The sequence below is a fragment of the Eptatretus burgeri genome, chromosome 11, assembly GCF_056783735.1.
Source record: "Eptatretus burgeri isolate ZD-2024b chromosome 11, Ebu_testis_v1, whole genome shotgun sequence".
NCBI lineage: Eukaryota > Metazoa > Chordata > Myxini > Myxiniformes > Myxinidae > Eptatretus > Eptatretus burgeri.
Window position 1 is genome coordinate 92,816,113 of NC_140971.1, and position 25,960 is coordinate 92,842,072.

General features: G+C 41.4%; 1 protein-coding gene and 1 long non-coding RNA gene across 13 annotated transcripts in view; one reads left to right on the forward strand and one right to left on the reverse strand.

Annotated features, from left to right (window-relative positions):
* The window catches only part of LOC147017665 (uncharacterized), a 16,574-nt gene extending 12,832 nt beyond the window's left edge, over positions 1-3,742 (forward strand). The window contains exons 2-3 of the long non-coding RNA XR_015049581.1: positions 1,625-2,211; positions 2,401-3,742. This is a non-coding gene — a long non-coding RNA (uncharacterized LOC147017665). The remainder of the gene's footprint in view (positions 1-1,624; positions 2,212-2,400) is intronic.
* Positions 3,743-7,453: 3,711 nt separating this feature from the next.
* The window catches only part of LOC147017666 (teneurin-3-like), a 420,926-nt gene continuing 402,419 nt past the window's right edge, over positions 7,454-25,960 (reverse strand). For all 12 annotated transcript variants that reach the window (XM_085847416.1, XM_085847409.1, XM_085847415.1 and 9 more), the window contains 4 exons: positions 15,888-16,184; positions 14,155-15,766; positions 13,923-14,053; positions 7,454-8,448 (listed from right to left, as the gene is read on the reverse strand). In XM_085847416.1, the coding sequence (XP_085703542.1) occupies positions 7,699-8,448; positions 13,923-14,053; positions 14,155-15,766; positions 15,888-16,184 (2,790 nt within the window). In that variant the 3' untranslated portion in view covers positions 7,454-7,698. The remainder of the gene's footprint in view (positions 8,449-13,922; positions 14,054-14,154; positions 15,767-15,887; positions 16,185-25,960) is intronic.

A 25,960-nucleotide genomic window follows, 5' to 3' on the forward strand; every position in this document is an offset into this window, starting at 1 on the left:
CCCCCGCGTGGGATAGGGTTGCTCGCCAAATTCGAACTACCTAAGTACCCACGCGGAGGGTAGACCGGGCGATCGCACCTCGCCGCAGGTCGACTTCGGACACGGGCCACTTAAGCGACCCGTTCCGTACTATCAGAATAACCGAGCGGTGTTATCGTCGACCTCGACGGTTCGATTAATTATCGGGCGTACTCAGCCCACTACCAACCCTTTACGTGAAGCAAGATGGGGATTCAATGGAGGAAAAGACGAAGCGAAGCGGGAGAACAGTTCAACAATAAAGCACATTTATTCGCGACGAACGGAAAGCACACAAATACAATTCCACCAAATGCACACAAAAAAAGAAAACACAATTCCATTTACACAAAAAGCAAACATAAAAGTGAAAACACAGTGCAGAGCTAATACCGACTACCGAGCACACGGCAACACTTATACAATTCTACTTCACAGACGGCGCCGACAACACATAACCAAAACCAAGGAAAAGAAATCCCCCAAGAATGGGGCAGGCCTGAGGCCGAGACCGGGTCGGGCCTACCCGTCTGGTGATGAGACGCGGAGCGGCGATGGCCCCGCAACCCGCGGGCCTCGTGGACAGTGCCTGGCTGGGGGTGGGAACGGGGCCCCCTTGGTCGCACTATCTCAGCGCGGGGGGAAACAGGAGGGGGTTGCTGATGCTCGGGGTATAGAGGATCTTTATTATCCCTGGTGTGCGTCTCCACCTCGGCCAGGTCGCGCTGCCGGCCTCCCTCGGGCGTGCAGCTCCTGGCACCGACGCGAGCACCCCCTCGTCCGACTCTCTTCTTCTTGACTCTCCGACCCTCCTTTGCGACTCTCCGTTCTCGTTCTGCTGACTCTTTTCTTCTTGACTCTCCGACTTCGTTCTGCTGACTCCGACTCTCTTCTGACTGACGAACACCGTCCTTTTATCCCCCCGTAACTTCGCCTTTGACCCCTCCCTTTGACCTTTCACCTCGCTCCCCATTGGCCCGAGAAAAAGTGGGCGTGAAGGCTTTTGATCCACAAATTTGCATATATCGATCGCCCTGGGGGCAGGCCAATTCGCCCCTCGCTCACCGATTGGACGGCAAAAAGTGGGCGTGTGTCGTTTTTGATCCGTTTTTGAAGCAGAAAATCCGTGATTTTGTACACGCTGTTCAACGTGCGCCCTACACGAGTCCAGCATCGGTGCCCATGAGTGGCGCGAGATGACGGTGATGCGATGGTGGCGAGTTGTGACGGTAAAGGTCGTGGCGGTTGTGGTGAAGCGGCGTTGTGGTTGGTGGTTGTTGTTGTGGTTGTGATCATGGCGGTTGGTCCAAAATAAAGATAGTAAAAGAAAAACGGCTATCCTGAAGAGTCGCAGCACGTATAAATGACATGTATTCCCACTAGACAACGGGTTTGGGCTTAACTACACATGCACTTACCGAGATACCTCACCTAAGGGACCTGAATGGTGGTTTGCGAATCTGGTAACCACAACAATATATAGGACTGTTGAAAGCATGCTTAAAATGAACTTCACCTGACATCTACCTCCTTTTGTTATGAACTTTCCCATTTAATTTGCAATGGTGAAGCAAATTTCCTGTACTTGTACCTCCCTTCTTCATAGGTACCAAGTTTTTGGTCCAGAGTCCAGAGTAGTTGCTGGGAGGAGATGCTGAGGACATTCGTTCTGTGCATGGGGAATGGAGGAAGCCCTCAGCCTGGGTGTTTTATAACTCGATGTGTTTGATAAAAACAAGACACTGCAATGTCTTCATATTTCTCTGTCTGGCCATCCGTGTGAGGTTATCTTAAATTAGATTGCCCCATAGATGTTTCCCCCATCTACCCCCTCCCCCCTTGTTTTTTTATCATTATGATTCCCCCCACTTCATCAATCACAATGGCTTCACGTCATTCTTTGAGGCTGAGACCATCGGCCCGGAACTGGCGGAATTTATTGTGACTCGTGGAGCAGGTTCTGCGAGTGATATAAAAACATCACGTGGGGACCAGTTGCTGTACAGGTGTGTCACAGGTGCGTATGGACGGTGAAGATGAGATGATGAAGGGGTCAACAAGGTGGCCAGCTGGGATGTAATGAGCCCTGTTGGAGTGGAGCCGTACACAGAATGTGGTTACGTGGAGAGAGAACGGGCTGGACACAGCAGAGGAGCAAAGCGGTCATCGTCCTCAAGGTTGATCCAGCTACAGGTGTGCATGCCATCTTGGCTGGGTTCCATGCCCCACCGTTTTATTGGTTTGTGGCCATAAGGATGACCATCTGGATTTGTGTTATATAAATCGTACTATGCCTGTATAACTGTGTTATCATTTCCATTGTGAACGAACCGTTGATTGCTAGTGGGGTAATGCTTGCTCTTGTTGCCATTGTCCTGTTAGGAAAGCAGAAACCGTTACATTGGATCAAGAATTAGCATTTTTCCTGCGTGTGTTTTGGCCAATCACCGTTCAGCTATTCCGGGACGACACCCCACGGGCCACGTGTACAGGGTGGTGTGAACAACATCTTCAAGCACCCTGATAACCCATCGAAACATGGGAATATCTGTCAATGTACCGATTAAAAAAAAAAAACACCTTGCTTTGAAATTGAATGATTAAAGTAAATAATGACAGATTGGGATTGATTGATTTCTTGAACAAATTCCAAATTCCTGCTACATACAGTCAAACGTCAGGCGTGGCCAGCAGGTTCGTGAAAGTCTTGCGGCCAAAGTTTTCGCTTCGGCCAAACCCCCCCCCCCCTCCCCTGCTACGGAGCCACCAAGAGTGTGGGAATAATCGTGGTGGCATGACGGATGGCAATACATATTTCGAAAGTTAAATCGCAACAAAACGATTACAAGTTATAATCCCATTTTAATTTATGATTAGAGGTTTGCCACTTTTTTTTGAATACTTAGTTGATGCTTGTATAACAGCTAACACACAGAACATATAATAAAGGGAACAGGAGAAGAGGGGGGGGGTGGTGGAGGGGTGAGAGAGGGAAGCACAACAACGGTAGGTTTCAATGACATCAGGAAATATGTGGAAGATAGAGGGATGGGGCAGGGTACATGGGGTAAACAAGATTGATACTGCAGGGTCTTTCAGGTGGAAAAACAGGGATTAATGGGGGTAGAAAACATCATGGTTTTGGATGGGGGAAGATAAGACGTGGTGGTGAACAGCTGTTTTGAAGACCTGGAGGGAAGAGTGGGATTGAAGAGAGTGTGAGAGTTTGTTGCAAAGGTGGGAAAAAAGGAATGAAGGTGAGCAGTGATTCTTGATTTTGGGAGTTTTACCAGAATGGGATTGCTGGCAGACCTTGAGCACCCTGTGGGAATATTGGCAGGATGAATAGCAGACAGAGCAAGGGGGGAGTGAGGCTGGAGAGGAGACGGTAGAAGACAGAAAGACCACCGACCTGCCTGCGGTGAAAGAATAAGAGACCCAAAGACTCAGCCTCACCACGGGAGATACCAATGATCCTAAATGCCTTGGTTTCCCAGCGTGAAGCCGAGAAAGGTGGGAGGTAGGAGCACCAGCCCTTTGGATGAAAGCTTTGTATGTGGTCAGGAGCTCAGGTATGCCAAGGAAGGACTTTGCACGACGGAGGATGCCCAGTCAGAGACTGGCTTTCGAGGCCATCTTGAAAATGTGGCTTTCCCAGGAAAGATCATGGCAGATAGTGAGACCCAGAAGCTTGAATGAAAGGACTTCTTCAAGAGGATCGTTGAGAAAGTAGATGGGGGGGGAGGGAGGGTTCCAGACGGTCCTCTCGGAGAGACATTGTGAAATTTGTCAGGATTCAAGGACATGTTCCAAGGAACGAGACATGTTTGGGACAGGTTTGTATTTTTTTTTTTTGAAGTAGTTGATCTTGCAGGTGAGAATGGATGGAAGTCGATTGGTGTGATCGAAAAATGCTGTCGATTTTAGCAACTGCAAAAATGTGTTCGTCTTCTTCACTGCTGTTTGTGGAAATATAGCTGGTCACTTCATACAGCTCTCTCAAAAACTTTCTTTTTTTTTTACCCTGAATCGAGTTGGACGTGTTATAAATCACCTCTTCACCCGGCTCAAGTACTTCTACAAATGATCCACAAGATCCATTTGGCACGGTTCTGGTTGAGACCCCATCCAGTAACTGATAATACACTGATCACACCTTCCATCCATATTCCTTTTTCTGTATATCCAGCATATTCAACCCTGCCCTTCCATATTTTACTTTCAACCTTGGAAAAATTCCTCGTCTTTAAATAACTCTGTTCACGTATTCATCCATGGCCGTGCTCTTTCCGGAGCATCGGCGTTGCTGAAGAAGTAACGAGGCAGAGAATACACTGGTCGGTTTGCCATTGCTCTTCTCGGCGGTAGTCAGGGCACCAACACACAGTGGCCCACTCTTTTTAAAGGCACGGTGGGATGTTTAATGTCCACCAGCATATGTTAGCAGATCGGATACCCAGTTTAACGTTGGTGCGAATGACGGTGAACCTCACCCGGTGTGCAAGGCATCTAGAGGCGATTGAACCTTGGACCCAATTGCCTCCAGCGGAGCAACGTGGAAAGCAGCTGCAGCAGTTCAGAGTGGGGATCCATACTCCTTGATACTTTGGATCAAAACCTGTTACACCGGAATGGGTTCTGAGTGGCTCACAATGGACTTCACCATTTTACCAATATTTTGGTTTTCCACATCGTCAAACCAGATAGTTGAGTTGGGGACATTCCGGCAGGTAGGGGGCTATCAAAACTGATCATTTTATTTGAGGTTTCTGGAGCAGGTATGGCATTTCCATGGAATTTACTTGAAAGCAAAGCTACTAGACAAAGGAACTGGTCCACTTCTCAGATCAACAACATACTTTTGGGATTGCTTACTTTATAATGGGGAAGAAAAAAAAATGACATGCAGGAAAATCACTATAAAAAAAACAAATATAGTTAGCACTGACGAAGCCACTTGGCCCATCATGTCTCCACTACATTCACACAATTAACCTCATCTCTCAGTTAACCACATATTCTATATACAATATTTAAATCCAATGTTTTTACTACCACATCATCCAAAATGTTTCATAGTTACCTTAGATGTTCCAATTGATCTTGGCAGGAGATATAACCGTGTAGGTTATAATCACGCAATGGCTTACACACAAATAAATAAATGAATAAATGAAAACACTAAAATCTTTCACGTCCATAACATCAATTTCATTAACACAGATTACTTTACAAGGAGGGCATGCTTCAGTTGGGGTGTGACATCTGTAATGTCCGTCCGTCATCTGTCTGCACCACATTTTACTCGGTGTAACCTCTAATTAAGCATTTTGTTAATTATCAGTAACAATATATCAATGTAATGTATTTGTGTATCTCATGGAGTACCTTCATGTGTCTGGGCTACGCCTCCTCCGCGTCCATTGCTGAGTTTCCTCTCCTTCTTCTCTTCCTGTTCGTTCATTCTCTGCTTGATGCTCTGCTGCCCCACTGCCCATATTACTTTTTTTCCAACCTTCGGTCACCTAGCTCTCCCACGAGCCTCAATTTTGCAGAAAAAAATACATATAAGAAATTTTTAAAATCCTTGACATGGAAAGGATTAGGGGAAGAATTTTTTTTTTAAGAAGGAAGCAAGTTCTGAATAGAGGAAAGAAGCTGTAAAGAAGAACTGAGGAAAGTGATAGGGGGTTGGGAGGAGATGCAAGAAAGGAAAGGATAATGCATCGGACATACAGGTGGTGAAAATAGAGCAGTAGTTAAAAAGTTGCATCATTTTACATGTGTAATATGTAATTTTGTTTATGTATCCATAGTCGAGTCTCGTGGAAGAGCAAGTACAGTGAACGGATCAGGACGTAACGGACAAATAAAAACCGGACGCAAAATACGCATTCATTGGGTGGACAAGTTGGACACAGAGGAAACACGGGGTAGACAAGTTGGATACAGAATGAAACTCCAAAAAGAGAAAACTGGAAAAATAGAAGGAGGAGAGATTTGGTGGGGTCGGTGAGGGTAGAAAAGATCGTGGTTTTGGATTGGGGATGACCTGAGATGGTGATGAACACCTGTCTTGAAGACCTGGAGAGAAGAATGAGAATGAGGAGGATGTGGAAGTTGGTTCCACAGGTGGGGAAAAAGAGGAACAAATGAGTGGAGGTGAGTAGTGATCCTATATTTAGGTAGTTTCACCAGAAGGGGATTGATTATGAACCATGTGAGATTTGCAGGAACCTTTAGGGGGGGACAAAGCATGGAAAGAGCAGAGGGTGCAAGACCAAAAGACAACCGACCCGTCTGCGATGGCAAAGTGATACGCCCGAAGACTCAGCTTCATCACAGGAGATTCCAATAACATTAAAGGCCTTGGTTTCCACGGTGCCAAGATGAGAAGCTGTGAGGCAGGGGAGCCAGCCCAGAGGGGAGACCAGTACTCAATCAAGCTGCAGATAAAAGCCTTGTTGGTGGATAGAAGTTCAGGTGTGCCAAGGAAGGACCTTACATGACGGAGGATGCTCAGTCAGCGACTGGGCTTTGGAGGCGAACTTTGAAAAGTGCATTGCCCAATAAAGATCATGATTGATAGACCATGCAGACTTATGAAATTATTATTTTTAGTTTTAAAAAGTTGAGTAAAAGCTGTAGTTTAAAAATCAAAAAAAGGATTAAGAGGCAAAGCCACACGTCACATCATCATTTTATCGAACGACTTACCGAGTTTTCACATTATAAACATGCCGTTCATTTGTTTCACATTTTGATGTCACGGTTGACAAACTTCCAACATCCCATGCTTGCTGCGACCACATCAATTACGGTCTGCTGTCAAAACTGGCGAACTTACCTTTTTTAACTTTCACTTTTCCCACTTCACATCAGATCATGTTCCATGCTCTATACAGAGCGTCAGTTTTACCAAAGCAGTTTGGCTCGGGTTACAATCCTCGTCAGGTTGCCACTCTGAAACAGGAAGTCAGGGATTTGTAATCTGGTCAGGGTGCCGGTGATAACTCGCCAACTCTTCACGAAGGACACCGTGGGATCAATTAATGCCGGTGGGGACGTCCATCCGAGGGACGGCACACACATTGATGAATCACCCTGCTTGTGAAACACCAGGACGACAGTTTATAGTTGGGTCTTGATTCAAATCCAGGCTGGACAGCTGAGACGAGTGTGTGTACCTCTCGATCTTCCTGTCAGCCTTTCATGCTTGGTATGATCTGTTGTTTCTTTTGTTTAAACTTTTCTACTTATTGAGGGAAAAACCTTCATGAATGTAAAATGTCATCTCTTCATAAATAGTGCAGAAAAGATTAAAAAGGCATTTTGGTAACTTGCCTTATTTTATGGAATATTGTACATCTCATTGCAAAATAAATACTGATAAAACCACCATATGAACATTACAACGGCAACAAATACTGGGGTGTGCAAGTCACCGCTCTGCATTTCCTTTTATGTAAAAAGTCAAAAACCGGACACAGAACAATTCATAAACAATCGCATTGTACTTCATCAGAAGTTAGTATGTTTTGTACAATACTGTCTACTTTAAAATGTTACACTCCTGTAAACATTTCCTAACTTTAATTCACACACAAAGTCTCTTTTGTAAAATAATTGTGTTGACACGAATAACAAAACGACTTCTTTTCCAGTTTGTTATTTCCTGGATCAACTGCGTTCTCTCTCCGTCTGCCTGAGAAATTTTATATTGCTCGGGCTGTCGGCGAACTCTGGAAATTGCTCCACCGACAAAATGTAGGAACCTTCATAACCGGGTACTTGCCCGGAGCTCACCAGCTGCTGCAGCTCTCTGTCTGTCCAGTGTTGTGTGCTACGCTCTCCGTCTTTTGCCAGCCGTCGTTCCTTGGCCCAAGCTTGACTAATTGCTCGTTCCTGGGCCAACCCAAGCACTCGTGCCCGTTCCTCGTCTACACTCGTCCCGTAACGGACATTTATAAGCAGCATGCCTGCTTGCAGAGTGATGTCCGTGTAACGACGACCATGGCCGCTGCTGACTCCCAACGACCGAATAACCGTGATGTTGACGCCACTCTCCAGGATCTTCCAGCCATTCGACAGGCCCAAGACTCCTAAGTCCCACTCCGCAGAGCCCACCTTCACAAAGTAATGCCGATCTACTCCCTTCACAGTATAATGTAGATGTTCGAGACATTGGGAGTTATTGAGTATTATGGCAATTTTCCTGCTGTCTTCGCTGGCGATAGCAGTTATAGCTGTACGAATTTGACCGTGACTATTTGCCATCATAGCACCTTTCCCCAAGAGGGAGCCAGCCATCACAAATCGCTGCTGCGGAGCTCGAGCTGTCCGTTTGAACAGGAATTGTGGTGGAAAACTTCCCAGCCTTGCAAACTCGTTGAGCCTTTTGTGCACCATGCACTCGACCCAGCTGTAGCTCTGAGTCACAAGGGGACATGAAAAGCATTAGCCTTAAGTACATCAACTTGATGCTAACAATACACAGTGATGTACTTTGAACTCTGCTCTAACAAGTTATAGATAGAACAACCTGTTATTTATGAGAATAAAAGTAGTCAAACAGTACAGAGCCCATACTTGGATTATTCGTTCTTATAAATCTCAGAACCATTGTGCTCTAAGCCATAAATACCAAAACATAACACTTCAAAGTACACTGTACACTAAAGTTCCGTGGAAAATGTGTGGCATCGGATTGCTGATGCGAGCGGAGTTTGGAATGCAAGGAACAACAATATAAAACTAGATGGTATTCATAGAAAACATACCCCACACAGTCTTGAGAAGGACTTGGTGCGGAGCCAACTCTTTGGTTTTTTTCAAAGATTTTTTTTCTTTGATCCAATATGGCTGCCTGACCACGTGACCGATGACGTAATCTTTATCAAACCATATTTCCCATGGGTAGTTGATCAATTAGTTAAGTTTTGCATTGATCGGTGTCATAACTCGTTCACAACTTTTTGAGATATGATATATATATATATATATATATATATATATATATATATATATATATATATATATATATATATATATATATATATATATATATATATATATATAGTTTTTAACCCTATGTCTCAATTTTATAAATCAGGCCTATGTTGACATTTTGACCTCAAAAATAAATGGTGGTTTAATTCAGTGAGGGGATATGAAAATTCTGTTTAAATTTCAAGTCCATCAGATGAAAATTGAGGATTTCAGAAATTTGGCCTATGTTGACCTTTTTTTTTTTTGTATACACTGTCGAGGCTCGGATGAGAGCTAACACACAGAGTATACAACAAGGGGAGCAGGAGGCAAGGAAGGTGGGGGGGGAGGGTAGGAAAAAACAGTGTGGAACAGAGACAGGAGATCTGTGGAAGGGAGAGGGATGGGGTGGGGTGCACAGGGTAAACAAGATGGGACACTACAGGGACTTTCAGGAAGGAAAACATGGAAGTTGAAGGAGGTGGGTTTGGGGTGGATTAGTGTGGGTAGAAAAAATCATGGTTTTGGATGGGGGAAGATAAGAGATGATGATGAATAGCTGTTTTGTAGACCTGGAGTGAAGAGTGGGATTGAAGATTGAAGAGAGTGTGAGAGTTTGTTCCAAAGGTGGGAAAAAGAGGAATGAAAGAGTGAAGGTGAGCAGGTGTAAGTGAGCAGTTTCAGCCTCTGTTGACCTTTTGGCTGAGGTTGACCAACACACACGATTTTTGGCTTATGCTGGCCTCAAAAACAATTGGTGGTTGAATTCAGTGAGCTGATATGAAAATCCTGTTCAAATTTTAAGTCAATCGGATGAAAATTGACAATTTTAGAAATTCCGGTCTATGTTGACCTTTTGATCTATGTTGACCTTAAAAATCGTTGGTGGTTGACTTTTTCAAGTTTTCAGTGACCTGCTATGCAAATTATGTGGAAATTTCAAGTCAATCAGATGGAAATTGAGGATTTTAGAAAATTGGCCTATGTTGACCTCAAAAGAGTGACCGTTAAATCACATGGTCATGTAACATGTGGTAAAGTTTCAATTTCCTCTGATGAACGGTTTTCAATGTATGCTCTTAAGAAAAATGCAGACATGTACGATGTCCATACGACATACGTACGCGTGCCACCTATCGCTTAACCCCACTTTTCGCTTTGCGAGTGCAGTGTTAAGAAGGTACACTCGAGTGAAGTCAACGGTGTGCCATCGTAAATCCCCATGCTTCCCACATTAGACAAAGTTTAAGAAGTTCCACCAGGAATGACCCGATATCAAATTGTGATTTCAAAACAACTTCTGTTTTGACCACTGTGACCCTATGTCCCCACCCTCTGGGGCATGAATTCAGGGTCGAATCAAAATAAATGTTTACATATTTCAGGCACCCCCCAATCTTGATTGCATATACAATTCATTAAAAAATGAATTCATTAAAAAATGTTTCAAAATGTGCCCGTAATTACATTTTTTGGTATTTGACCCTATGATTTTGCCTGAGGGCGCCCAAGGAGCGGGGCCAAAAATGATACTTCCCTCGCACCTTCTTGCCATGTGGTGTTCATAACTGCCAAGCTTGGTGAATTTCTGTACAACTGTTTAGGAGATAGCGGGATGGGCAGACAGATGGAACCGATTACAATATCCCCCCATTTTTAACTCACCTCGACTTTAATCAGGTGAGCAGATGCAATGGGGTCGTGTCCATGAGTGAGTGAGTTAGCCAGTCAGTCAACATTTCAGTCATTATCGCTTGAACAAAACACAATTTTGAAGAAACTTGGCCACAAGCTTCATATCTGATGTCTAACGAAGGTTTATTGACCGCATCAAAATCTGCACTTAAGGGGTCTATGGGGGGGGGGGGTTCGACCCTCCCCCCCAAAAAATAGGTATTTGCTCTCTTCTCTGAAACTACACACACAATTTCAATAAAACTTGACCAGAACTTTCATCACCCATGATGTACCAAAGTTTGTTAATGGCATAAAAAAAAAATCAGGGCCTAAGGGGATCTGCGGGGGGTTTGAGTGACTGTTGCTCCTGATTCAGGTGAGCTTCAGGACACGCGGTCCTTTTTTCTTTTTCTGGTGGCTGAAAGTCCCATGCTGGACCTACAACCCTGACCATCATGCACCATAGGATCCAGTTTCCTGGGGATATGATGGCATCACATTGCTTTCTCTGGCATGTTGGTGCTAACGTTTTGCATTTTCTTCTCGTCGAATGCTGTAACCCCAGTTCTACACGAACATTTCCATCGCACTCTGTTCATTGCACATGTACTCCCGTATTCCAGTATCAACTACAATGTAAGACCCGTCGCTTCCAGAGAAAATAAATAAAAATTAACTTTCACCCTTTAAAAATTGTGTGAATAAATTATCGAATATCAGGTGCTTTTTTTCTTCGTATCCTTTTCTCACCTGTGTTGCAAGTAGAGCGACCTGCTTTGTGATGCTTTAAAAGGCGGCGTACATGGTAATCAGAAATGCTGTTTGATAGGTCGATGGCACGATGAATAAAATGGAAATGTTGAAAAAAAAAAACAGTTAAATATAGCTAGCGTTTAATGGATATGAGAAACGGGATTGAATGAGATTCACCGTTATCAGTGAAGAAGAAGACGAAGCAGGAAGAGTTTTTGTTTTTAATGTAAATTGAAACCAGCCCATCTATCCTCACCTTATTCAACTATATCATACTGTTTGCAGATTGGGCTTGATTAGTTATATCCCCAATTGGACAATTGTTGATGGACAGACAGACGTGGGTGAGGACGGACGGACGCAGGCATTCCGAGACTGAGCTCCTTCCTTTTATATTATAGATGCTGCAGGCTTCCAAATTTTGGTGGTTCAAATTCTTCTTTCAGTGTTTATTTCTGTCTTTGATTTCAGTGGCCATTAATGGTGAACTCCTGAGTATAAAAATCATTTTTGGAAGTTGGTTATTCCTCATTTGTACTCAGTGGCCGAACCATCTTAGTCTAGCCTTGGTGTTAATAGCTTTGATCCCTGTGAGATGAATGCATTCTAATGCCACTACATTTGCAAAATAGACCTCTTGTTCTTCTTTTTCTTCTTCTATCTTTAAGGGCCACAGTTATTCCCACATTCTTGTGAGTTTGTTCGGGGGGAATGTTGGCCCAAATGTTTCACGAACCGCCTGGCCAGGTCTGACGTTCGACTAAAGTGAAGGCAGGAATTCGAACATGGTTCATGGTGCTGCCAATCGCTCGGCCACTCTTCATGAAGGCCACTGTGAGATGTTTAATGTCCACCAACTAATGCCGAGAAACGGAATGCCAATTTAACGTCCATCCGAGGGACGGGCACACACATTGATGAATCACCCGGTCTGTGAAACTTTGAAACGCAGTCCAGCCAACTGATATTCATGCTTCTTCGTCGGCGAAGTTGCACAACCGTGTCAAGTTGCTTGATATGTCCACTGTAGGTAGTCCAGATTTCTGTGCGAAACAAAAGTGAATTTAGGACACACCAAGACGGTAGTAAACCTTTTGTTGTGAATCGAGATTAAAAATGCTGATTCACATTATATAGATCACAGTGTGGTGAATAAAAATGTACTGTATTTGAATGCAGCTTCTGAATGGCTGTTAGCTTGTTTGATATTCCGATTTGAGTGCATACCGTATTGATTGAAAAATCGTCAATTATTCAATCTCTGCATGTTCATGGCTGCATCATAATGTCCTCATGTTACATCAAAGCTCAGACACGATGAAAAACAGAAGAAAGTGTTTGTTTATGATTGTGTAATGCCTGTAAACCGCATTGCTGAAGGAAAGAGAGCCGCTGTAGGCCCATTAGTGGAAAATGACCAGGGAATTCACCAAGGATGATCCGCTGAAAGAGGACGTAGTTGGCTTTCAAGACTGCAGTTAAACTCTTCGGACGTGTCTCAATGCCATCGTGGTACACAGGAATAACAGGAAGCCATTAATTGACCTGCAAGTCTTACCAAGAGTTTGCATGAGGAAACAAGTATCACATCAACCCATCTGTACTGATAACTAGTTGAATACAGCAAGAATGCAATTCTTACTCCACGCACGCGAAGCAAAAAAGTGGGGTGAAGCAATTGGTTTACTTCTGTCTGCCTGTCTGCCTACAAACGTCAGTTTATGATTCAGGAACAACTTGATTTCAATTGAATGTTTTATTTTGAACACAAATCGGAAAACGAACCTGGAGTTGAACAGTACTTTGCCTCAAATTGTCCCGATCGTGCATGCGCAGAGAGGAGCGAGATAATATTTTTTTACTTTCTTTGCCTGTCCTGGCAGTCAAACAAATTGAAAATCATTCCAAACAGGAAACTTACTGTTTTTAAGGACGTCATAAAGGACACAAATAACAGGCAGGAATAAACTAATGTAACGTGTTTGATAGAGTGGTGCAAAAGACGCTGCATCAATGGTGGTAAATTTCTGAATTTCTTTTTTTTTCTACATCCTTTACAAACTTTATTCTGTTTCCAGTGAATTATAGACTTGAACACTGTGGAACACAAATCACTTTTTTTGCCACTTCCAAAACCCGTCCGTTTAGCAGTACTTGGACAAAATTTTACATCATCACGACCAATCAAATTTGCCGCTCGTAGACTCCGCCCATGCCCTTGTTTCTCAAGACAGCATGGGATAAGGTGTTCCATGAACTCTCTAGTTAGGACTGTTTTTAAGATAACCCACAAGGTTTCCTTTTTACGTGACTTAACACAAGCTCTGTTTAATGTAATTTACAAGCATTTCGTTTTGACAAGCTGGATAGTGAATGTAACTTGCTATAACTGTGACGTCACGAAGAGTCAGAATCATTTTCTAAGTCTAACATGTGTAAGAACTCTTACATCTTAGGCATAATTATCCTTTTCCTTTGCCATTTACCTTGATGTTGACTTGTGCATCCGAAACGAGATATTGCTTCAGCGGGTTGTAACTCTCCAAATATCTCTTATGGAAGTGTGGAATCACGTTGCTCAGTTGGATTCCAAACATCTCCAACCAAGTGTTTGTGTCTGCAAAGATAAAATTATATTCAGAGTAAAATACTGAATGAAATGACAAATTGTTCCTGGTTATTGGTTTCATCAATAGTTATGGTAAGTTAATGTCTCACCTTGTAAAGATTCCGTGGAATGGTGGATTATGCTCACTGGATTGTTGTTTCTAAACATATAGAGATTGAAGGGACGTGGGTAACGACCAATGTTTTTCCAGATTGAAATGTCAGGTGACGTCCAGCGACCAGAAAGCACATCATAATCCCGGTCTTGAAAATGCACCAGGTAGGTAAGGGGGTCATAAAGACCCCCTGAAAACCCGATTGGTATCTGGAAGTCTGGGTTCGAATCTGAATATATTTCCCCGTAGGCTGTATACTGCAGCTGTTTCACGGGTATTCCTGAATGGCTAAACACGGCAAGTGGTGTGCCAGATACATCTGCAGCCACATAGAACTCTTTTCCACTGCTAAGTTCCATTGCAAAAAGGTGTCCTTGAAGATCGTAGTATAAGGCGATGATCTCGGATGTGGAATGGTTGTAAAGGTGGGTCACCCGATCAAAGTGCAAAGGGTTCGCATAGAAGTACTGCAGGTTCTGATTGGAGTCCGTTTTCCGAGATACTCTTCGACCCAGTCCATCATAATAATACCACACAGACCAGGCTTTACTCTTGCTATATGCTCGAAGAAGTTGACCGTTCGAATTATAGTCAAATATATCGTCTCCCCTCTGTCGTAAAAATCCATCATCATCCATCACGTAACGAACATCTCCGAGGCGGGTGAGTCTGTCACGAAAGTCGTAACTCATAGGCATGAGCCGACCATTGCTTCCAGGGTTCAGGAGGTGGAGATTACCATTGAGGTCATAACTGTAGCGCCAGGTCACCATGGAGTTCATAGAAACACTTTGGAGCTGTCCATCTGCATCATATTCATAAGTGTAACTCGTGCTGTTTGAATACGGCCCAATTTTAATCTCGCACATCTTCAGTCGATCTTGAATGTCATACTGTAGAGCCATCCAAAACATTAATGACCTGTAGATTTCATACTGAACTTCTTTCACTCGTCCATAAGTGTCGAAGTATTTGGTCAGTGTCATAACGGCTGTCGTGATTATCTGATCAAGGTCGTAATAGATCACAGAAAACTTTCCAAACTGCTCTACTTTACCCAAAATTTCATCATAACGGTACAGATCGATGGGAAGTGGTACTTCGTTAATGACACTTTGCAAATTGGTGATACGTAGGTTGCTGTCGTAGCCATAGTCGAACCGTGCTCCAACCATCTCGTCTTCACCAAAACGTACCACCTGTCGATCGAAAAGGGGACCGACCAGTCGATAACGAATAAAACAGGAGAACGTGCCCACCTGGAGACTCACCAACTTCAGTGCACCCGAGCCCTCGTCGTGGGTGAAAGAAACCTGTGTCCCATCATACATCACTGCCGTGGGGCGGAACATTCTGCCATACCGGAAGAGAATGCATCGCCCAGTGCCTAGGAATGCACGATACAAGAGAAGGCCTTCTTCTGTGTAATCCTCAACCAGCAAGGTCGCCGTCTCTGGAGGAGTGTACACATTGCGGTAGTATCCGACAGAGCGAATGGTACCCAGCAGGTGGCGAGCCATTGTGGGCATTATAACAGATACAAGATGGTCCCTCTTGTCAAACTCGAAGATATACCGTCGCTGGCTTGGTAGCCGTAAGATGTTGGCCTGAAATAGGAAGCACCCACAATGACAATCTCATATGGCACTGTCAAGATCGAAATTATATTTTTTAATGTCACATTATGACAACAGCATTAATACAAAATGATTATTTATAAAACTTTACCTTCTCTGGATAAGTGAAGGTCCACATCCGACCATCCGGAAATGTATGAGAGATCACCCTTCCAAACCCATCATATTGCAACTTCTGGGCCGACGCCCCATGCTTAGCCACGAGAAGCTGGCCCTGCGCTGAGTACGTCAGGTTAAGTGGTTTCAGTTTATTTGCAGTTAACCAGAGTGCTGGGAGACCTTGGCTGTTGTACGTCACGTGCATCATGAATTTCCTGTGGTCATCATAAATCTTCTCGGTCCTTGTTTGTTGGTTGTAGTCAATCGACAGGATATTTCTTCCATTGACCTGTGAAGATATGGTTTGAAGAAGAAAGAAACATTTAACCAAATAAACAGTAACTAGTATACAATAATCTCCTTGATATTGCTGACCTTTAACTTGTCTCACATGAAAAATAGAAAAGTGATTTCCTGTTTCTGCCAATGAACAGATATGTACGGACAAAGCATCATCATTATGTGGTGACACTTGAAATGATTCCATGGAGAGTCACATTCAGGATTAAGTTGAAATTTTTGTTCCATTAAGATCAGGAAGTAAAGGGAAGTTGAAGTTTTTCTGGGAATGAGGAAGATTTTACAGGGAAGTTGCTGAGAGTAGGTGACTGTTGCAGCTCAGCCTCATGGAAATGTTCCTCTCACAGGATTCTCCAAATCATCTGTATCTCACTGGTTATTCTCTTTCGTGTTGACAGGCCCCTCCTGCATTCTAGAAGTGGTGTTGCTGTTCGATGACGTCAAGTACGGTACTGCGTTTCTAACCGTCCATTGTCCCCACTAAAACCTCCTAGCCTGCTGGTGTGCCTTTGGCTGCACATTCATCTCCACAATCAATCATGGCATTGCAGATAAAGCTTTATTTACCCTCCACACATCAACGGAAATGTCCGTATCACAGCAGCACTGGACTGGGTTTTGATGTAAAGACACTTACTGCGGAGTAGTTTAAGCCACTCTACTCCGTTTGAACACCGTAACAGCACCGGAGTAACGGCGATGTGAATGGCTCCTCGATTTGATGCGCAGTGATAAAGGCCAGATTTAATTCCGCAGCTACCCGCACGCGTGCCAATATTCTGAAACCGTATGTTCATCAGGAGTAAACACATGATCACAACTTGTGAAATGAACATCTTCTCGTAAATGTCGACACCCGCCATATTTTCATGCCATTATATTGCAATGCATTCCACTGCACACACGAAGGACATTTCCTGCCCATTCACGTGGCAATATCCAGCGAACTACGCGTGACTGGTGATCGAGTAACAAATACGGAATGCTCCGGTCGACTTGAATGCATCCCGGCCAATTGGAGGCAGACATGTTACGAGTCTGATGTGCTGTTTTCAAGGTGATGTGAATGGATTTACGACGGAGTGCCACTTCATTGCAGTACCGGAAGTACAGGGTGTTCCAAAAAGACCCGGACAACTTTGGTTGTTCATCTATTTAGAACCACAAATGATACTACCATGCACTTTGGTTTATGTGATACAGAAACTCATAAAGTTTTGAGCACACCATCGATACACTTCAATGTGAGCTCCGTTTGTCGCATGTAGGACATCAAGGCGGTACATGAGTTCTTGCCATGTTTGGCTCAGCATGTTTACGTCTACCAGTGTGCATACAGCTGTGATCCAAGAAGGAAGATCCTGCAGGTTTTCCACCTTGATGTTGTCGCCAACATCTTTGACAAACCCGCACAGAAAAAAAAAATCAAGGGGGGGTTATGTCTGGTGATCGTGGGGGCCAGGAGGTTGGTCCGTCTCGGCCAATCCAGCGACCTGGAAATTTTCATTCAGGACGGATCAAACGACAAAGGTCCAATGAGGGGGAGCGCCGTCCTGTTGAAAAATGACATCGGGTTGCAGGTCTTCAATCTGGGAAGGGGAATCCTTCCAACATGTTCATCTAAATTGTTGAGGTCACTCAATCTTCCACAAAGAAAAACGGATTCACCAAGCGGTCATGGAGAAGGCCACACCACACATTGACCTTTGGACTGTCACGTATGTGTTCAATGACCACTTGAGGGCTTTCAAAGCCCCAGATCCTCACATTGTGCCGGCTGAGTTTCCTCTATACATGAAACCAAGCTTCATCTGTGAGCGTGATCTTTTTAAGGAAATCTTCATCATCAATGCGACTGAGAATTTCCAAGGCGAACATCTTACATTTGGGTCCATCATTGGGTTTGAGTTCCTGCAGAATCTGCACCTTTTCAGCATAAAGCTTCAGTCTTATGCAAAATCCTGTTTACAGGTGTCTTTGGTAGTCACAATTCTCTGGCTACACATCAAATTTATTTTCTGGGACTTTGTTGAAATGATTCACGCATTCGTTCAACGTCTGCTGTACTTGTGCTTGGTCGATCGGTACTTTTCTGTTTCTGACTATTTCCAGTCTCCTTAAACCTCTTGTACCACTCTCTGATACAAGTTCGTGATGGCGGATTCCTTCCATACTTTGTACGGAAATTACACTGAACTTGGGTGTCAGATCTCGTCTCAATTAACAGGTCAACAGGTTGATGCGAAGAGGACCTCGGTCAACTCTGTGGCTCTGACCCAATCTGTTAACTAACAAACCTGCATCTCTGATAACAGCAAACACTCAAACTTTTGGACCTGGTAATGATAAATGTTCCATCTACCTCTCTTGTTCTTTCTCTGCTCCTCTTGGCTCCTCTGACCATGTTGTTGCCAAATCGCATACGTCTCTGGCTATTGTCAGGGAGAAAACTTGATGATGCAGAACAAGGCAGGCCAACTGACAGGAGCTGCAATCGACTTTCTCACAAAACGATTGGGCCGCCATCTTCACGGCATCTCATATTGATTATGCCTGGGAATAATTAACAAAAGGCTACTTTCCTTTCAGGCACAGGCTTATTCCTTCCCCTCTGCAACTATCCTATCCAACCTCTCGGCACTGATAAACCAAATCTAAAATGGCGTTGGTGTCAAACAGCTTGCTTTCTCAACATGGAAGGCTAACCCAACTGAGGCCAACTTCTGTGGGGAAGGAGGGAGCATTATCGTGGAGTAAAGTCATGCTCTGAGATGGCAAACTTGGCCATTGACTGTATATTGCTTGTCACACTTTTTATACAGGTATCAAAGCTCAGGGAAGAGCAGAACAGGGGTCAATGAATCAAAAAACAAAATGGGGCAAATATAAAACAGTGAGACAACAACAAACAGATTCATAGAATAAACTAGATGGGCACTTGGTAGAGCGCACACCTCCGCCGCACAATGCCTGATCCAGTAGAACATATCGAGGCCAATAACTTTTTGAGATATCGTGTCATATATCATTTTTGGCCCGATCTCTCAATAGTGAAGAATCACTTTAAAAAATTCTAGTAGACGGATCCGGATCTTCACCAAAATCTAATCGGTTTGTCCTCGTCACACACCGAACATGTCCACCAAATTTCATCTGTCCACAACTTTTTGAGATATCCTGCACACAAACAAACAACCAGACAGGGGTGAATACATAACCACCTTCCACCTTCTGTGGAAGAGGTAATAATTGCTTCTAAACTCTTAAAACACTGATATCAAAATCTTCTGCAATTTCATGGCGATTCTGCATAACTTGCTGTTCAACAAGTTTGACGTTTGCTTGAGTAACAGCAGTTGGCAGCAGAATTCTCAAGATTGCTCATCAATTCACAGCAATTTTTGAAATTGCTGCACCATTCAATCACACATCTAAGGAAGACCATGAATCACACAATTGTACAGACGGTCTCCTGTGAATTCCAATTGGTTTGACGTTTTTCTTCACATGGAACTTACGAGAACAGTACTCGGTAGAGAGCATACCTCCATCAGGTTGAACAGTTTACATTTTGTATCCCACTGACAGGGTGGATCTACGTACATCCGGAACTTAACCAAAATCGAATTGGCTTGTTCTTGTTACTTATCCAACTCATCCACCAAGTTTTGGCATCCATCCACACCGTTTTGAGATATCATTATATATATATATATATATATATATATATATATATATATATATATATATATATATATATATATATATATATCACATTTTTGGCCTCATCTTTCAATGGTAAAGAATCACTTAAAAAACATTATCGCATCCAGATCTTAACCAAAATCGAATCAATTCGTTCAGGTCACACACCCAACCTGTGCACAAAATTTCATTCGAATCTGTCCACAACTTTTTGAGATATCCTGCTCAAAGACAAACAAACAGACGAACAAGGTTGAAAACACAACCTCCGTCCACCTTTAATCATCATAAAAACAATTATCTTCAATTTTAACAAATGTGAACTCTTGCAATACTTACCTGGCCTCTTATATGTCAAGGGCATTTCAAAGTTGAAATAAACGTTTTATTGCAGAGAATGTAAAAAATAAATTGTTAAATGCTGAAATTTTGTGCAATGTTGTCATCTACCTTGAACAGGTTTTATCGGAGATGACAAAATCTGGTAAAGCCTTCTGGTTAAAACCAAGATAGCACCCAAAATAGGTGTGTGCTGTGAAACAGAGGGGTGTATTGATCATTACCTTCACCACCAAAGGTGGACAGAGGTTGTGTTTTCAGCCCTGTCTGTTTGCTTGTCTGTAAGCAGGATATCTCAAGGATTTGTAGACAGATTCAGACGTAATTTGGTGGACAGGTTGGGGGTGTGACGAGGACGAATTGATTCGATTTTGGTGAAGATCCGGATCTGGATACTAGAATTTTAAAAAGTGATTCTTCGCCGTTGAGAGATTGGGCCAAAAACGACACAGAGTACGATATCTTAAAGAGTTATGGACGGATTGGGATTAAACTTGGTGGACATGTTGGGGATGTGACAATGAAGAACTGCTTCGATTTTGTTTAAGATCCAAATCCAAATTTGGATACGAGAATTTTAAAAAGTGATTCTTTACCATTGAAAGACGAGGCCGAAACACGATATCTATCACGATATCTCAAAATGTTGTGGACGGATGACAAAACTTGATGGATGAGTTGGTTAGGCGACAAGAACAAGCCGATTCGATTTTGGTTCAGGTCTGCATTCAGATCCGACCTATCAGTGGTATTCAAAACGTAAACTGTTCAGCTTGGTGGAGAGAGGTATGCGCTCTACCAAGTGTAGTTTCAATATTTATCTTGCATCACTAAATGTGAACATCACACGATATAAACTTAATAAATCATATAATTCAGTTTTTATTAAGTTTCTTTTTGTTGGAGTTTAACAGGGTGCCAATTTATCTTTGGGCACACCTGATCTTTGGCCTAACCCTGCCTTATCCAGCTTGTGTCAACCGTGAAAACAACAAAGTCGGAAGAGAAGGCTAGGCTCCATGATCCAATCTGTTTAATTCACGGTGAACTGAAATAAAATAACAACCAATAAATAGCTTGGTTGGTCTCTCCAGATTATGCCGTCACTGAATTAACCAGAGTGGTGTCAAAGCCACCCAATGCTCACCTGTTTATACATTTATCTTTTTTAAAAGACGAGTCTAATAATTAATATTTTTTATAAAGCATTGCAGTGAAGTCTGATCCAAATAATTTTAAAGCAATATATGTATTTGTATATATGTATTTATAGCATATATATATATATATATATATATATATATATATATATGTATTTGTATATTGTATTTAAAGTATTTAAAGCATATATATGTATTTGTATATATGTATTAATAGCATATATATGTATTTGTATGTATGTATTAATAGCATATATATGTATTTGTATATATGTATTTATAGCAGATATATGTATTTGTATATATGTATTTATAGCATATATATAAATTTGTATATATGTATTTATAGCATATATATGCATTTGTATATTGTATTTAAAGTATTTAAAGCATATATATATATATATATATATATATGTATTAATAGCATATATATGTATTTGTATATATGTATTAATAGCATATCTATGTATTTGTATATATGTATTTATAGCATAGATATATATATATATATATATATATATATATATATATATATATATATATATGTATTTGTATATTTGTATTTAAAGTATTTAAAGCATATATATGTATTTGTATATATGTATTAATAGCATATATATGTATTTGTATTTATGTATTAATAGCATATATATATATATATGTATTTGTATATATGTATTTATAGCATATACATGTATTTGTATATATGTATTTATTGCATATATATGTACTTGTATATATGTATTAATGGCATATATATGTATTTGTATATATGTATTAATAGCATATATATGTATTTGTATATATGTATTAATAGCATATATATGTATTTGTATATATGTATTAATAGCATATATATGTATTTGTATATATATTAATAGCATATATATATTTGTATATATGTATTTATAGCATATATATGTATTTGTATATATGTATTTATAGCATATATATGTAGTTGTATTTAAAGTATTTCAAGCATATATATATGTATTTGTATATATGTATTTATAGCATATATTTGTACTTGTATATTGTATTTTAAGTATTTCAAGCATATATATGTATTTGTATATATATATATATATATATATATATATATATATATATATATATATATATATATATATATATATATGTATTTGTATATTTGTATTAATAGCATATATATGTATTTGTTTTCTTGTTTTAATAGCATATATATGTATTTGTATATATGTATTTATAGCATATATATGTATTTGTATATTGTATTTAAAGTATTTAAAGCATATATATGTAGTTGTATACATGTATTAATTGCATATATGTATTTGTAAATATGTATTTATTGCATATATATGTATTTGTATATATGTATTTATAGCATATATGTATTTGTATATTGTATTTAAAGTATTTAAAGTATATATATATGTATTTGTATATTGTATTTATAGCATATACTCGCAAAGTACCCGCCCATGGGCGGGTACAGTTATCTGTTGAATGACGTTGGTCCCATCTCGATCGGATGAAATTGAGAAATTGACGTTATCCGGTGACCTTGACCCCGTGACCTTTGACCTTGACCTTTATCCCCTTATGTCCGTTCCCAAGGATCACATATGCCAAGTTTCATCTCATTCTATCCAACGGTTTCGCCGTCTATAAAAGACAAACAATCATGAAAAATTGACGTTTTAGTCAATTTATGACGTCATAACTCGAAAACCGGAAGTTGGAAGTGAATGTCGTCAATCAACTGTGTCATTTAATTTTGATTATCTGTCGAATGGCATTGGTCCCGTCTCGATCTGATGAAATTGAGGAATTGAAGTTACCCGGTGACCTTGACCCCCCCCCCCCCCCCATGTCCGTTCTCACGTCCCAAGGATCACTCCTGCCAAGTTTCATCTCATTCCATCCAACGGTTCGGCTGCCCATAAAGGACGAACAAACAAACAAACACACATACATACAAACATATTCTATTTTTTAGGATAGTAGATATGTATTTGTATATATGTATTTAAAGCATATATATGTATTTGTATATTTGTATTTATAGCACATATATGTATTTGTATATTGTATTTAAAGTATTTAAAGCATATATATGTATTTGTATATTGTAATCAGTAAAAAATAGTGTGGTAGATAAAAACATTGGAAAGGAAATAACTTGCACCAAAAACTTTAACATTTTCACACTCACACTGACGCTGAGGCTCAAAGACTAGTCTAATAATATTTTTTATAAAGCATTGCAGTGGTCTGATCCAAATAATTTTAAAGCAATATATGTATTTGTATATTGCAATCAGTAAAAAATAGTGTGGTGGACAAAAACATGAGAAAGGAAATAACTTGCACCAAAAACTTTAACATTTTCACACTCACGCCGGGGGTATCGCTATAGCTCTCTGTTCTTCGAACAGGCGAGCTAAAAATACATCGTTTAGGACACTTTTGTGACTGACTGTGACTGTGTAATTGTAAAATATCTCAGTGTAATGTAGCCGTTCATCATTCCTGTACCTATTCGGGTCAGTTCTAACTTCCGCCTCCGGTTCCTCACTATATATCAGCACAACACGAAGGCTTCAAACGAGGCTATGCTCACGCTCACCATGAGAGGCCACTATTCAATCGCAATAACTCCGTTCAAAGGTGTAAAACAAAGATTCCTCAACAAGGGATGTACAGATTAATAAATATATTGCCACTCACCAGAATAAAATGATTAGCGTAGGATTCAAAACGTTTACATATGAATCAGATATGAAAATCGGGTGGATAAGTGAGGACGATCACATTCTCTGTTTTATGAAGGAGACGGCATACCATGGAAGCTTGCCCAATGCACATCGTCACGCGTGCGATCATCTTTGCTTAACACACCACTCTATGCTACAGTAATAACAATAATAACTAGAAGGGCACTCGGTAGAGCACATACCTCCACCAAGCAATGCTTGATCCATGAGAACATATTGGGCCCAATACATTTTTGAAATAACGTGCGATATATTGTTTTTAGCCCTATCTCTCAATGGTGAAGAATCGATTCAAAAAAATTATCGGATCCAGATTCAGATCTTCAACAAAACTGAATCAACTCTTCCTCATCAGACACGAGACGTGCCCACCAAGTTTCATCCGAATCAGTCTCCCACTTTTTGAGATATCGTGCTGTATAGAGTTTTTGCCCCCATCTCTCAATGGTGAAGAATCACTTTAAAAATTCTAGTAATCGGATCCAGATCCAGATCTTCACCAAAATCTAATCAGTTCGTCCTTGTCACACACCCAACCTGCCCTCCAAATTTCATCCGAATCCGTCCACAACCTTTTGAGATATTCTGTACACAAACAAACAACCAAATAAACAGAAATAAACAGACAGAGGTGAAAACAGAACCTCGTTTCACCTTCGGTGGCAGAGGTAATAATCATGAGTGCCTTACAAGGAAATTCAATGCAGGAGAAGTCCATTAGGCCCATAAAAGCGTGCACTATTATTACCAACCTACAGTTGTTTGTCCATGCTCAATCCTTCTTAAATGCTGAGTGTAAAGCAAGTAAACAGCACATCCCTTTATTAAAGTCTTTGGGGTGACACGACCAGGTCCAAACCGGCAACTTCTTCGACTTGGGGTGGACGCTCTAACTTGGGTGGACGCCACCGAATCTGGTTTGCTTAGGAGAATGGAAGGCGAGTCTCGCTTCATGACTTCTTTCTGTTCCTGTCGATGCAGCTATTTCCTCATTCCTTTCCAAGTCAATGTCTCTCGTTTCCTTCAAGTGAGCCCTTCCTTGCAACCCACTTAAATCCTCCACATACTTTCTCTTTGCAAGTCTCAAACTGGCTCCAGACCGCACGATCCAGCCAGACGTTACAGCTTGAGCAACTCTTTGCCATCGATATTACTTCATTATATATATCGTGATTCAACACATTCTGAGGAAATCGAAGGCACCCTACTTAGCGTAAAACTTCCAACGACATTTTTACCTCCGCCACCGAAGGTGAACGTCGGTTATGGTTTCACCCCTGTCTGTCTTATTTTTTGTGAGCAACATATCTCAAAAAGTTGAGGACGGTTTCGGCCGAAACTTGGTGGACAAGTCGGACGTGTGACAACAAAGAATTAGTTCGATTTTGGTGAAGATCTGGATCTGAGAATTAAAAAAAAATTATTTCTAAATTATTCTTCACCATTGAGGGTTGGGGCCAAAAACGAAGCATTGCATGATATTCCAAAAAGCTGTGGACAACTTATGGCAAAACTAGGTGGATGAGTTGGCTAAGTGACACGAACAAGCCGATTTGATTGTGGTTCAGGTCCGGATCCGGATCCAGATCCGGCCTCTCAGTGGGACGACACAAAACGTTCCAGTTTTCCCTGCAGTGCTTCAACCGGTCAAATGTTTCCTAATATCATTGCTCATGTTTTATTGGTATCTTACTTGGTAGCCTGATTGTCTCTGAGTTGTCTGGAGATGGAATTGGAGAAACATGGACATTGACAAAAAAAAACATCTTGTGGCTTAAACATTGACAAAAACGGCCATC